The sequence below is a fragment of the Centropristis striata genome, chromosome 3 (assembly GCF_030273125.1).
Source record: "Centropristis striata isolate RG_2023a ecotype Rhode Island chromosome 3, C.striata_1.0, whole genome shotgun sequence".
In the NCBI taxonomy this organism is placed as follows: domain Eukaryota; kingdom Metazoa; phylum Chordata; class Actinopteri; order Perciformes; family Serranidae; genus Centropristis; species Centropristis striata.
In genome coordinates, this window is record NC_081519.1 from 35,468,800 (window position 1) to 35,484,626 (window position 15,827).

General features: G+C 40.0%; 1 protein-coding gene across 3 annotated transcripts in view; it reads right to left on the reverse strand.

The window, feature by feature from the left end:
* The window catches only part of nav1b (neuron navigator 1b), a 90,056-nt gene that overhangs the window by 28,310 nt on the left and 45,919 nt on the right, over positions 1 to 15,827 (reverse strand). For all 3 annotated transcript variants that reach the window (XM_059328913.1, XM_059328912.1, XM_059328914.1), the window contains one exon: positions 15,216 to 15,557. In XM_059328913.1, the coding sequence (XP_059184896.1) occupies positions 15,216 to 15,557 (342 nt within the window). The remainder of the gene's footprint in view (positions 1 to 15,215; positions 15,558 to 15,827) is intronic.

Below are 15,827 nucleotides of genomic sequence, written 5' to 3' on the forward strand. Positions count from 1 at the left end.
GAACGACCTCAGATTAATGTTTGATTCGAGAATTTTTAAAATGCTTTCACATACCATCAATAAGGAGAATAATTTTGATTTACATTAGGCCCAGATGTTCGTGGTATGTTAGAACAATACCACCTCTGTCAGGGGCGACAGAGAGGCCATGAATAACCCCACAGGGATGTCAGCCTAAGAAGAGGCAGGAGGGCCTGTGGGTTGTTGATATTACAAGCCAAAAGTGTCCGCTCTCAGAGGTGAAATCTAGACAGGGAGAGGGTGGGAGTACGCCAGCAAAGTGCATACTTCATACATAGGGTGGCAATTAACTTTTTGTTTTCTGTGGCACAACTCCAACCTCTCTCTGATTTGTGTCTGTGCTATTATTTGAGTTGGGTTGCTGTGAAAATGTTTTGATTTAAGAAGACTGGGAGATGATTGGTGCAGTGGAGCAGGGTGGGGACAATACAATCACTGTCCAGACTTGGATCTGGATCTAACGGCATCAACTAAAAACACACACATGGACACACTCAAGTGCAGGTTGCCACTATGGGAAGCCTTGTGTGGCACACTGTGAAAAAAAACAGCACATAAGAAATTCTCTAGAGATTAAGAAGTTGAACTGATATGTATAAGATCAACCCTGTAGCTATAAAACAGATTAAAAAACACACAGTAAGAAGAATGCATCTTGCAGTTAACTTCTGGCATCGTGTCATTTTTCTGCATAAAAGACAGCAGAGACAAAGCTCCTGAAGTGCATGCCTATGGCTGAGTGAGTGGTGAAGACATCCTCGATTATACAGATAGCTGTGGTAGCAGCACCGCAGTGTCCTCCAAGAATGAAATGTGTTTCCACAGATGTTATAATTCCTAGTGCCAAATCATTGTCAACATAGCTTCTTCTACTTATCATGGGTATTTTCAGCTATGTCAACATAATGCACACGTGTAAAGAAGCATAACTTACGACTTGCTGAGCCCCGTTTTCTCTTTAAAGTTTTACAGTATAATTAAATAATTCAAGTCAAAAGGAAACAGCCGAATTCATCCTCTATTCAAGAATACGTAATCGGCTATTTTACTTTAAGGTTACTGAACCGCAAAGTCAAATGCTAGACATGTTAAGATTTAAAGCAACGGACAAATCAATTACCCACCCCGCAGTCCCTTAAGAGAAACGACTTTTCACGTTAGATATATGATACTTAAAGGGCAAAAAAAGGAAACTTCATAAGTTTAAAAATGACGCTAAACTCATAATGAGATATCATCTTTACCTTGGCGTGAAAAGTAAAGTCCTTTTAGCTCTCGGCTCGGACCGCAGAGGAGGCACCTTCCCGATTAAAACACGACCACTCATTTGGGACTGATTTGAAGACAACTCTTCCCTGAATTATCCGTGTACTGCTGACATTCAAATTCATATCTTCCGTCAGCAGAGACCCCCTTTTTCTCTCCCATTCAGCGAGCAGAAAGAAGCGGTCTGCGGACTGGACAGGCAACACCCCCCTTCCACACAAAAAAAAAAAAGAAAAAAGAAAAAGGAGGAAAAAAGAAGCAGGGATGACGAGAGCAGAGACCCTGATGTTCCTCTGAGAAATGATGGCCAACGGCTGTCGAGCTGGGTGGTAACCATGGTAACCTCGTTTACTGCTACGGTGTGAAACGTTACTGACCGTTAATAACTGCCCTGGTTAGTGATAAATAAGTATAAATAAATGTATTTACTGAATAATGAACGTGTTTGTACATGAGTCATTTTCTTATCAATACCTCACTTATAATCCGAATTTATATTTGCCGAAAAATGTTATAGCTACAACTGTCCCGAATTAGCCTAGCTCAGGGATGGGCAACTTAAATGTTGGAGGGGGCCACAATTTTTCATCGACACTACCACAGGGCCACATATGGGACCGTGTACTTCACCAGATATGATGAAACTGCAATTTTAAATATGTTAACAGTGCAGTAACTTAACATATTTCATGCTAGTATAAATGAATACAAAAGGTTTGAAGCAAATAAAAATAACCACTTCCAAGAAGTAAATTTGTGCATTTTTACACTGCACTTTTAAGATTTTATGCTCAAATGCATGTAGTTGTTCCCCGGGCCTCCAGTTGCCCGGCCCTTTCCTAGCTATAAAGAATTAGCTTAAATGTTAGCTTGTCTAGCTAAGTTGCCAGATATCAACCACAGGAAAGATTGCCAATTAAATGGGCATTTAATTACATTTTTCATATAAAGTTCAGTTTACTCCTTATGAGAAGTAGGCTACTCGTCAGTTTTCAGTTTAACCCCTCAACCCTAATTACGTCATTAGGGCTAACTCAATTTGGTCTTGAGACCTGCATTCCAAACTAAGGTTAAACAGGTTTTTGCGGGGGATGGTATTGAGTTACATGATGGGAAATATAGGATCCAATGTATTTGGAACATTAACCATATTAGATACTAAACTAAAAGTCAGGATATTTCTCCCTCAACTGCTTCAATTTTGACCATTCTGTAAGTATGGGCGCATTATGGGTCAGTTTGCATCATTTTGTGTTTGTCTATTTATGCAATTCTTCTTCTTATTATTATTTTATTTATTTCTTTCTTTTTTTTTGGGGGGGGGGGGGGGGCATTTTGTGTTTCTTTGTGTCTCTCTGTAGCCATTTTGTGTGTCGTTAAAGACATTTGTGTCTCTTGTTTGGTTGTTTTGCATCTCTTTGTAGTTAATTGTGGGTTTTTCAGGTTGATATTGTAGTAATGTAGTACCTCTCTGGGTGGTTTCATGTATTTCATGTGTCATGTTCATGTGTTCATGTCTCTTTGCAGTTGTTTTGGGTCTCTTCGTAGTCATGCTGTGTCTCTGTGTGGTCATTTTCCATGTCTTCGTAGTCAGTACATGTCTCTTTGAGTGACTTTTTTGCAGATGAAGGCCAGGGGGACCCACTGACACATTAGGCCATTTGGCCTTTGCCCAGTTTGCCCATTCAGCACTCCATCCATGCTTGTGAGTGCCCCAGATTTAATGGAGGTGGAATATTAACTTGCTGGAGTACTTGTAGATGATGCATATCAAGTATAGCAGTGCATTTAACACTGCTGTACAGAGCGTTAATGTAGCCACTTAGCTTATACTAAGATTGACTACCAGTTATTGGGTCAACTCGTGGGGGGTTGGAGTAAGGGTGGCGTTATGAGATGTGAAAAGAATTGAGCAGATATTAAAAGATATTAGCCTAAGGCACATCTGGTAATGGGTACTCAATGGTACTTATTGTTTGTGTGAAACACTTAACAGTCACTAACATTCACAGACTCCAGCGTAAACAGTCCATCTCAAACTCTACAAATTCTGTGAAACTTAGTCTAGTGATTTAAATTAGTCTTAGTGATTTTCTAAGTGAATCTTAAGAGCGATTGTCCTGGACCAATAAAAGGCCAATTCATCCAACAGCCCACATAAATAAACCTCTCAAAAATCTGACTTTCTTCCACATTAAAGCGATTACCATGATGAATGTCCCTAAAAATAAAACACGCTCTATCTTAATTCATTACCTTCTGGGGCCTAGCTGGAAAAACTCAGTCCAAGGTAAGGACTGAATCCCTGCGAGCGCAAACCACAAACCCACAGATGACACGAGGACCTCCAGTGAGGCATGAGTAGCCTTGGAAAACCTCCCTCCCCCTCTCATTAGCAGTGGAACAGTCCTCACAGGGATGATCTCACCAGATCTCAGCTCTGTAAACTTTACTCTCCAGGAGGTAAAGGCTCTGTGGGCTGAGGAGGTCCCACACCCTGTCCACGTCTGCTCAGTCTATAAGTCAAGTTGGACTTCTAAACAAAAGGTTGTGACAAAAACTTGTACGTGACGAAACTCCATGAATCCCATTTCATCTTGCGGGAGATGCATTGCAAAGCAGATAAAGTAAAAATGCAGGAAATGAGGCCTGTCAAAAGTAAATATTTCAAACATAAGAACTTATTGACCCTGTTACAGTTTTGAGGCTCTCTCTGTTTCCACATCAGGCCACATTTTGTAATATAAATACAGAGTCGGCCTAAATGGAATTTAACTGTGGTTTTCGTTTTTGTTGAAATTAAAAGAAATGTTTTGCTGTAAGAGTGTGTACCAGACATACAGGCATTCCTCACAATATCTTTCACAGAACGAGATGCTAGTTTGATAAAAGATTGTTGTGTCTGCCTCCATCTTTTCTCACTCTGATCATCGTCTGGAAAAGAGCTCACTTCCCTGCGTGTTGCTTCTTTTTGTTTTACTCACAAAAACCATAAAACATTTTTGTTTGTCTACCTGTTGGTTGCTTCAAAATGTTATTTTCTAATAGCGAAACAAAAACTGGCGTGTCTTTACCCAGGATGACGACTGATATAAATTGTTTACAGCACAAAAAAAGAGAACTGCGCTGCTCTCGTCTCCTGTTTATCTCAGCCAGGCCACAGAGCTGCTAAACAAACTGTCATGTAAAAAGCCTTGAAGTCATGTTTGCACTGTACACCAACAGCTGTCCCACACTGATAACCAAATGGCTTGTGTCAGAAACATCCTTTGCATGTTTGCTTGTTGCCCACTAGGTTATTAACAAACTGTTAAAATAGAGATTGAGCCCATCTGTTAGAGGTCAAAGCACCATGAGGGACCTTTACTGAGGGCAGGCACCAAATCCTTTTCATGATCTGACATTTACTGTTTAGGCTTTTGACCTTTTGGTGATGATTGAAACTGTGCTGCAACATGGGAATCCAATAATTTACAAAGACATCGGACAAAATAGAGTACAGAGACATGAAATCTCAAGATCTCTGATGGACTTCCATGATATACTTTAAATATTTAGTGCTAATTGGCAGCTTAAGGAGCCAAGGTGAAGAACTTTTAAATGCATGATGCATGCAAAGCAATGTGGAACACATGATGTCCTATTGTTGCAAATCTTGTTCAAAACCGTGAATATAAAGCTTTATAAAAGGCCTCTTTAATTCAGTTTTAATTTTTTTTTTTTTATCATGAATCCTCATTTTAGAGGATTACAAAACATGCCATGCGTCTATTCCAAACACCATATCAAGACACAGGAAGAGCACACTCTGACATTACCTGGAAAGAGTTCTGGCATAAATAACAAGAAAAACACAAGATCTCTGACCCATAACCAACTTCACACTTTCCCTTACCATAGTGCATTTCCACAACCTACTTACAAAACTACTAAACAATGAATGAAAATAAATTAGACAAAAATAAACTACACATTAACTACAAGAACAATGTGTTGTAGTGCACAACCTACTGAAAACAATAGAATTTAAATTCAACATTTTGGTGAACTACATCTACCATATTACAGTCAATAATTCAGTGAAAACGGGCCAAAGCACACTGCTGTAGAGGAAGGGGTGTGCTTGATTTACATCACAAAAGTCAATAACCGTTTTCCTGAATATCTTGTTTTCATTATTGTTGGAAGCCAAAATTGTAATTGAAAATAAAATTTGATTAATCACCCAGCCTTAGCATAACCAAAAGCATGAAAAACAGCCTGGTAGGCCATAAAGTGTAGTAGTCTGTGGAAAGGGGAGACACATAATGCATCTTCCAGTTGGAATAGTTATGTTATTATTAGATGGCACTATTCCATCATCAACAAGAGAGCATGCAGTATGAGCAGGTAAAACTATATCCAATTATAAAAGCCCAGTTTACCTTACAGGAGACTGTAAAACAATATAGTAAACCTGGATGATGACTGTGTGGCTGTTACACAGTTTGTCTCCATTTGGTGTCATGGCATTAGATTTCCAGCAGGAGGCACAATGAGCCAAAGCTGCACCTCCTATGGCTACAGTTCAGTGCTCATGCTCTCTAAATGTGTATTAAAGGAGGCACCACTTGGCATTTAGAGAAAAAAAAGGAAAAAAGGGTACTGTATTTTGGTGCCTTTGATGCAGTGAAAGAGCAGAAATTTCTCCACTCGCTGGATTCAATTCAATAGTACAATGTGTGGAATTATTTCAGAGGGACAGCATCACAGGAAAACAACGTGATTTATGTCTGTTTAAGTATCGCTCATTCAAAACGTACTGCAGATGAAAAAGCCAGCTGAGCTTTTCATCAGCACATCTCTGATCTTCCCGGTTGCCTAATTTTGATCTGTATTGAGCCTGAGCTTGAGCTAGGCAAATAGGATTGGGCTGCCTTCATCACAGTGCAGTTGTGTGTCAGTGAAAGTAAATGGGTCTGAGATGCATCAGTGACTGCGGCTGGAAGTGCAGCCGGCCGCCTGCCCGCCCCATCTCTGCACGGCCCCAGAAAATGGACTCGTCGTCTGATTATTGGACTGGAAAATAAATGTACAGTCTCCATCAGCCTCAGACAGGAAACTTCCCCCACAGATGTAGCCACAATACAGCTGATGCACACTTCATCCTGAGACCCAAAGTCTCATGCAGTTCCACATTTACAGCCTGCTGTTCGGGTATTATGATGTTATATTCCCTGTTTTTATCTCACAAGGACAAATTAGTATCAACTTGATTGATTTGGAAACTAAACACTGAACTCAAACTGACTGTGCTTATCAGAGCCACATCCCACAAAGAGCAGTATATTATGAACTAATCTGAACCAACAGGGCCTCAGTAGTCATATTTAAAGCAGATAATCTGACATTTTTGTACCAACTTCAAACAAACTTAGTGATGGATGGAGACTGATGGATTAACAGGCACCACCTGATTCATATTTTTATAAAACATAATACCGTGAGCCAAAACAGTATCATATGTTCCACCTGGGGCCTGAGTATTATACACTAGTGAGATCCAAACTGTAGACGACCACACGCAGACATGATACAGTGATGATTCATACTCCCTTGGGTGCTGCTGTAATGGTCCATTATTCACGTGGCTGAGGATGTTGGTGGAAGCGGGTTTAGTGTTTTTTTTTTGGGGGGGAGGCCTTCTAGATCCAGTATTTCACTGACCCTTTTTAGGGAACGAGACTGTCATATTGACCCCAGATGTGTTTGAGCTGCTGACTGTGTTTGCAGCTGAACGTCTGGGTAACAGTAACACACAGCAGGGTGTGATGGAGCGGGTGCTTTTCATTAGGTCTCTTCTTTCAGCTATTGAAACATTTGCAAATTTAAAAAATAATTTCAAGATGATTAGCCTGGGAGTTTATGTGTATGTGGGCAGTTTCAGATGTATAAAAACAACATCTTTCCTGCAGGAGCAACAGCCCGTGAACGACTGACCCCAAGTGGTGGCCTCACTAAACTGTAATCCCAGCAGTGCCTGCGGAAAAACCAGCACAAAGAGGCCAAAAACCAATTTTTGTACAGATGGGTTTAAGTGGGTCAGAAAACGTGTGAGGCCTCAATAGTTTAGTGACTATAGAAAGGTCCAACTGGGGCAGGAAAGGGAAATTGAATGCAGACTGCTGGAGGCACAGATCCAGGATCAGATGGCTGCAGCAAACCCTTTGTGCATTACAGAATGTGTTTGTCGATACAAATAGTTTCCATGAGTGAGTCCATAAAGTATTCCAATATTTAGGAAACTACAAACAGTTTCATACTGTACATGCTGTGAACAGATCACTTGCATGGGCACACTTTGACATTGCCAGAGGAGGAAACTAAGCCAAGAGCTTATCTACAATATACAGTAACAGAGGCAAAGATAGCACTGGAATGCATTCGGTGCCTGTAAAGACTTAAAATATGTCTTTTTTTTGTCTGTAACTTGTTCTTGTGTGCTTTCATTACAAAGGGCTTATGTGTGTTTGCTCCTTCTGGGTCAATCATACAGAATTCCAGATCAGATTTCTGGAAAATTTACTGGAATTAAACGGTTTCCCATAGCCAGCACTACTGTAAATCCTTGACGCAAATGGAAACACAAACAATAGCTTTAGAGACAGACAGCTCTCCTACACGATGCCAATTACGGGACAATCTAATTAAGTGGTTAGCATGCTGTCTTCACACCAGCCTGTCTGTCTCACTCTCTCACTCCGTCTCTCATTTTCTCTCTCTCTCTCTGTGTCTCTCCATCTAACACACAAATCAGCAGTCAATGCACACACGCACACACAGCCGTTCAGCAGCTATCACACTGACACACAACGCAGCTCATCAGTGGGTCAGTGGAAGACGGTTGCCATGGCAGCACATCCCGAGCCATGTTGCCGCATGATCAGAGGTGTGATGCTGCTGAACCAGCCTGCCTCTCTCTGCTCTGCACTGCTGCCTCGCTGCTGCTGCTGTATGGAAGCACAAAATGGTACAGTCCAGGTCCCCAGATGTCCACATCCGCACCCCCAAACCCTCTGTCACCTTGCAGAGAACAGGACAAGCTATTTTGACTCAACTGCACCATTTTTGTCTCATAATATGTAATCTATATGCATGAGCTGTGATGAAACTGGGACTCGTTCTGTGTCATGAACAGCACATGGAATGTAATACATGCACTGGATAAATAACCCATCTTATCTAATATATTTACCTGTACTGCCTCTTTATACACCACACACTATATTCTTATCAAAACTGAACTACTATATTACAAAGTAGAGGGTAAGAAATCCAGTTTAAATTCATGCTACCTGCATCATCCATCTATCATTATGAACTGCTTATCTGCTGGAGCCGATCCCAGCTGACTGGGCGAGAGGCGGGGCACACCTTGGACACCTTGGACAGACAACCATTCACGCTCTCATACACTCCTATGGCCAATTTAAATTATTACCTAAGCTGCATGTTTTTGGACTGTTGAAGAAAGCACGAGGACCCGGAGAGAAACCCACACTGACACTGGTAGGACATGCAAAGTCCACACAGAAGAGTCGCAAGCCAGAGTCAACCCAGAACCCTCTGGACGTGAGGCCAAGGTGCTAACCACTACTAACTACTGCTTTAATCAGCATTTTTTTAATCAACAAAATATTAAATGGCTGTGTGTAACGTTAAAGGGATCACTCAAAGTGAGAAACTGAGAATGATCATGGAATGCTTTTCAGAGCGTTTTTAGCTTCTTTGAGTTTCAAACTGAACAGGAACATCGACCTCCTGATTAAAGTCCTGTTTGTTTGATCCACCACCCGTCCCTTATACCCACGCTTAACACATTTTATTTCTCTTTATACTCACGTCCTGCTTCACTCCCGTTGTAATTACTACAGCCACTAGAGGTCGCCACCTTCTGGCTCACAAAGATGTGGCTTTTCTATGAATTTCAGTGCATAATGTTTCATAGGTATAACTACAAACAGCTCAAAACTAATTTGCCAACCAATTGAGTATTAAAATCTTACAGTTGATGGATTATTCTGTTTATCTATTACAGGTGCACAATCACAAGTCTTGCTGCTCTAGTGTTTCAGCTTTTAAGAGAGGGTGATGAAAGAGAGCTTGTTGTGGAACAAAAAGCAGCCAAAAATGAGGCATTGCAGTCATCAATAGCTTTTTATTGCAGCTAAGTGCCTTTCGCCGCTTCTCTCCTCGGGCAGCCAAAGTGTTTGGAACTAAACCAAATGCTGAAAGATATTTGCCTTATAGTTTTCGACAAGATCTTCCAATTTTAAGGGTTTCAGACTGTTTATCTGCCAATATAAATCATAAATCTGTCATATATAATAATTGTGTTCATGCAAATGGGCCTCCTGTGAAATTCACATGTTCTGCTACAAACATTAGACTTGCATTTATCCCATCAACTGAATGACTTTATGGAAAAAACAAGTCATTTTCCCAGTAAACATCTGTATTAAACATGAAAAGCTAACCTGTGTCTACATACACTGCAGCTGAGTGCCTGTAAAACATCAACCATAATTGGCTAAACACCACTAAAATGACACTGAATGCTGAAAAGTAGCCATAATTTTTATACCAGATATGGAAAATAATGAATATATACCAGCAATATAATGTGATTACTGCTCGACTCATAAACCAGAACTTTAAATATGGCTTGCAATGGGATGATATCATATGAGTTATGGTTAAACTCTGCCAACCTGGTGTGAAGATTGTAACCACAGGAAGCAGTTATGATTCTTTACGTGGTCAGAAATAGTCAGGGCTGAATAAGAAACCACCTCGACACTCAAGACAGGAAACAGTCACTCAGTGAAGAAGTGGTGCTCACTCTCATAAAATGTACTGAAATAAAAAAAAAATGTTTTTAAAACTGTCGTTATATTAAACAGAAGCCAACATTTCAAGCAGACGCAGCATCTGCTGAGGGAAAGATGGGAAATTATGTATAATTCTGATATTACTCTCTACATAATTATGGCAATTTCTCTTTGTAAGTTAAAGTAAATGTGTAGTTTGTATTTCAACATCTGGGATGAGAACAGTTTGATGATATGTACCGAATGACAATAATGTAATTCAAAACAACTGTCCTAGGATAATAAATGCTTCCCATGTCAAATGTTTTTGAGTAACTGGCTTGGTAATAGTTTGAGACTGCTGTACTGGATTGCATTTTATTGCAATATATATATATATATATATAATTTAGAAATCCCTTTCAATATATTATAAGACAACACACATACAGCTAAAGTATGTTTCCAAAAGCTCTAACCTTCATTAATCCAACCCAGTTTTATCAATCTGCGTACAAATAACACGACTAAATACTTTCAAATTACGTGCAGTGCATGCACCCAAATCCAATTTTGCATGCATATGACATGCAGAAGAACGTTTTTCAAAATAGTGACTCTACCGGTTGCAGGATATCAGACGGTTTGCTGTAGTAAAAAGTTGCTGCAATTTGGTTAAATTTATGCTACAAAACAACTTCTCTTATTTTAGGGCAAAAAAACTTCCTGGTAAGGCGTTACAAAAGATAATTAATTAAGTAAATAAATGCATGGAAATAGCACTTGAAGTGACCTAGTTGCACAAAAGTAAGTGATGTTTTAATCACGTTGTTTACTTTTGTTTTCACAAGCGACACTAACCTCGTTTTCCTGGGTGAAAATATAGGGATTGTTTGACTGTCCCAACTTCCCTTTCTTGTGCTTTAAACTCCTCTTTGGCGTCAATCATAATAACTACGGCCGATAGAGGGCGGCAATAACTACAAACGTAAACATGGGGATGGATTAACGTATCATATGCATACAGAAATTGGATTTCAGTGTCTGCATTGTGCATAACTTGAAGATCTAAAGTCATGTAATTTGTATGCAGATTCAAGAGAATGGGCTGAATAATCAATATTTTTAGATCAATGGTAAATAAAAAAAAAGACAAGGTCATACACAAAACAGCTGGGTTTTTGAGTATCTTTAAGCTCATTTCAATACAAACAACAGCAGAAGCCAAATGCTGCACAAGTTCTTATAAAGCACCAAAGGACAGACAGAGTCAATGACTTATTGGTGAAGAAAGTTTCATATCCAGCAAGGTAAAGACCAAAACATATCACAAAATTGTGTGATAGTAGTCATGGTAAAGTAATACTAACAATGACAGCACCTTTTACAGATGAATATCCCCCATTTCCCAGGAACAAATATGAGGGCGACATTAATGATTAACAAGCTTCTTAAATACTTCTGTCTCTTAACTGGGACAAACCAGATTATCATTAAGCCGTGTGTTCGACTGTTCCTCTCTGATAGAAAGATGGAGCTTTTTAGGAGATTTGGCTGCACAGAAAGTGGCATCAGATTATTGACGAGGCAGACACACCACAGCAGTGATTACTGTCAGTGTGTACACATTTAGCCTGAGATAGCCGGTGCTGTCTGGTGCGGGTGAATCAATATCCATTAAATGTCAAGCATTGTGCTGTACTTCCATCCGTTGATAAACAGCATGCATTAGATTTTTCCAGATTGTTTTTTAAGCTTCACACATACATTATATGTTGAAAGCTACAACATATGTATCAGATACAGTTAATTATATGAAGCTAATTCCAGATTAATGGAACGTATGAGCATGTAGAAGTGGGGCTCCAGTGAAAAGGGAAAAAAGAAATTGCACCTCGCCATACAGTCGATTACCAGCCGGTTTCCATGGTAACGCAGGAGGAGCCTGATCTATTTTCAAGAGCTGGTAGCTAATGGTCCTCAATGAGCTGAGCAGCGAGTGTGTGTGTCAAAGGATGTACAGTAGAAATGCAAATGTGACACAGAAATTTTGCAAGAGGATACTGTAAGAAGAAAATTAGAGCGCGAGGCTGTTGCGCCTGCTTCAAAAAACGGATTAACTCGTTATCTACGCTGAAGGTTGTGGGCATGTTTGTTAGGCAGGATTAATTCTTCATATTACTGCACAGAATTTCTGCATTCCTGCAGGAGAATCAAGGATATTTTCCACTGAAACCAATGCACATCCAGACCAGCAGAGCATACAAATGAGAGGGGTTTCCACAGTGTTGGAGCTTCCAAATATAAGCACACATCCCACTCAAGGTCAGACAGAAAATAGCACTCAGTATTTCCATATATTGGTGTGTTTTGGCAGCCACAATAGCCTGTAATTACTGCTGTGACATTTCCATGTATGTATCCAAACACACCCATAATCCTCCTGGTGTAAATGGTAATAATTCTCACCCATCAGGATGTCTCACAGTCACCTTGAACGCATGTTCAGGGACAAAACGTTAAGCATGACGAGGCATTTTTTAAAAACTGGTTACATAAAATGATTAGCATCTTTGGTGCCTGTGGTGTTGCGAGTCCCCACGCTCACCTCTCACATAAATTTGAACCAGCAGAGCAAAAGCTGATGCAGCTAAGGGACAGAATACAGGGCAGATTTAAATGGATTTCGAGTGCACGGATGTTAGTGTGAGGAATGGACCCATATGACATAATCCCTGTTTAATCCTTTACCTCTTCAGGGTTCTGCTGTCTGATCTTTCTCACCTCCCTCCAAACAAAATCTTTATAACATGGAGCTCCATTTTTATTCAACACAACACTTCTTTCTTATCATTCCTAGTAGCACTCGCACCACGCCTTTCTGAGTCACTTCAGCTCCAAATTTGACAGAACTTACGCTGACCCATTTCACGGCTTTTTCCTCGCTGCTCTAATTTCCACTCATCTAAATGTGTCTCATCTCCTTTTTCTCGTCCTTGCTGCACTCTGTAGTAAGAACGTGACCTGGCTAGCAGGCAGTGGTGAGCGCTCCAGGGGCTGAGCTTAAATCCCACTGCATGTGCAACAGCGATAAAGCTGCTAAACCACACCAGAGAACTGTCCTGGATTCTTCCTCGTCCTCTCCCTCGCTCTGACTCTCACTGTCAGCTGTCAACTTGGGAGAGGGAATTAGATGAAGACGCACAAAGGGATGTGAGAGGGGGGGAAGGCAAGGGTGAAGGTGAAGAAGAAGAAGAAGAAGAAGAAGAAGAAGAAAGAGATTGAACAAGGAGCTTGAAGACGAAGAGGAAAAGGACCTTAAATAAGAAGAGCATGGAGAAGACAAAGAGGAATCTAAAGAAGACAAAAAAGAACAATAGGAAGAATAAGAAGAGTGTGAAACAGATGAAGAAGAGGGTAAAGAAAAATAAGGAGAAGAAAAACAACAATAACATCAAGAAGAGATAAATGAGAAGATGAAGAAGACTGTGAGAAGCAGTTTCATGTTTAAAAAAACAACAACTTTTGTCTGATCTAAACTATTTGTTGCTTCATTATCTCACATAAAAGACTCAGAAGCTGTGAAGTTTCTACCAGTCAGAGTTGAGGGAGCATTTATTGTGTAACTGAGGAGACACCTGATGAGTTTTCAGATTCTCTCCTCTGTGAGAGAGAAGGCTTTCAAAAGTTTTTCACTGTCAGCAAAAACACCCTTGACACAGTGTCATGTGCACTTTGAGAAATCCTTAAAGAGCAAGAAGAATAAAAAAAAAATCAGCAGCAGTATCAGTAGAGAGTGCTGATGAAAGCTGTTTGGTCTTAGTGCAAAACATCAGATACCAACACAAAGTCATGACGTCGGCATGAAAAGTTTCCTTCAAAGTTTTTGGTCTAAATCTTTCCTATAATGCATTATAAACATACTTATAATGCATTACAAGCCTCTTGTACACCGATATTCACAATGCTTAGTAACAATAATTCTAATACATTATAAAGCATTTTGTAATATGCATAAGGTATCATAAAGTATCATAATATTTAGAATTGCTGGTCACTTCTAAATATTTTAATATTATAGTTTGTGCTGCATTTCATGTATGAAAGGTTCTACACAAATAAAGTTTATTATTAGGGCCCGAGCACAGACAATGCCAGGAACTGTTGAAATTGAAGGAATTAATATTATTATTATTATTATTTGGAAAATAAATTGCTAATGTAAGGGCTTTATCATGTTCAAAAAGTCATCATATTTGGAATATACATCAATCTCTGGTAGTAATAATAATAATAATAATAATAGTCATCATCATCATCATCATACTTATGATTATTATTATCATTAATTAAATACATTGTTTCTGCAAGGATCATAATGTAAAATTGTCATAGCTGTAAATAATTTAAAATTTAAAATGATTTCTGTTACTGTCACTGTTGTAATGTATTATACTGTGATTATAGGTCAGGCTAATCTCACCCTTGTTGTATTATAAGTATGTTTTTAATGCATTATAGACATGGGCATGCAAAACAATGAAGTATTATGATACTTGACCTTACAAAAGCCTTTGCACATTGGGGGTGTGACAAATAAATGACACAAAAATACCCCTTCGGAATATTTCTCGAAACAATTCATACCAGCAGCGATGCTGGTATGCCCCATTTCTGCCACTCTGAATATTTTTTACAATTTGAGTGGGTCCATTCTGCATAATGAGTACTTTTACTTTTGATACTTTAAGTCCATTTTGATGACAATACTTTTACCCAAGTAAGTTTTGAATGCAGGACTTTTACTTGTAGTGGAGTAATTTCACAGTGTGCTATTAGTACTTTTAAGTAAGGGATCTGAATGCTTTTACCACCACTGCTTGCCTTGTTTTACTGAAATGCAGCATGAAACACTGACCAGTGAACACAGCAGGACACCAATCAGCTTGTTGTTCACTGTGAGTTAAATGTAATCTGACACCGCCTTCTAACTGACCTTTTCAAAGTCACAAGGTGGACCTAAAGGACAGAGAGCATGATGCAGCTCACTGATTGGTTCATGTTGTCATGTCCTCTTACCCATTAGCCAGGTTGTCGTCGTCATCGTCCGGCAGACTCTTCCCCTGCAGGTCGCTGTCGCTCAGGTAACCAGACTTGAGGTCGGTATCATCCAGGCCTTCGATGAGCTCGATACGAGACGTGCTGTTGAGGCGGCTGGAGCAGCGAGCCGGCATGGTATGGGAGCCGATCTTGCTCCCCTGGTACCCCCCACCTGTGGAGGAGGGGGCGTCGCCCGCCTGAAGCCGAGGGCTGGACTGGCCGTGGCGCCAGGAGAGAGGAGACGAGCGGTTGGACAGGCTGGATATGCTGCGAGCGTTGGTCTCATCGCTGTCATAGCCCACGTTACTGCTGTCCATACAGCTACACAGACACACGAGGAGATGGTGGAAAAGTATTCAGATCCCTTTCTTAAGTAAAAGTACTAATACCACACTGTGTACATGTTGGTAGTACATGTCTAAATTACTCCACTACAAGTGAAAGTCAACTAAAAGTACTCTTTATGCAGAATGGACCCATTCAAAATATTATGTAGGCTATGTTCTTAATTTATTATTGGATTATTGTTATTGATTAGAGCCCAACAGATTTATCGGCTGACCGTTGTTATTGTATGATGTTGACTTATCA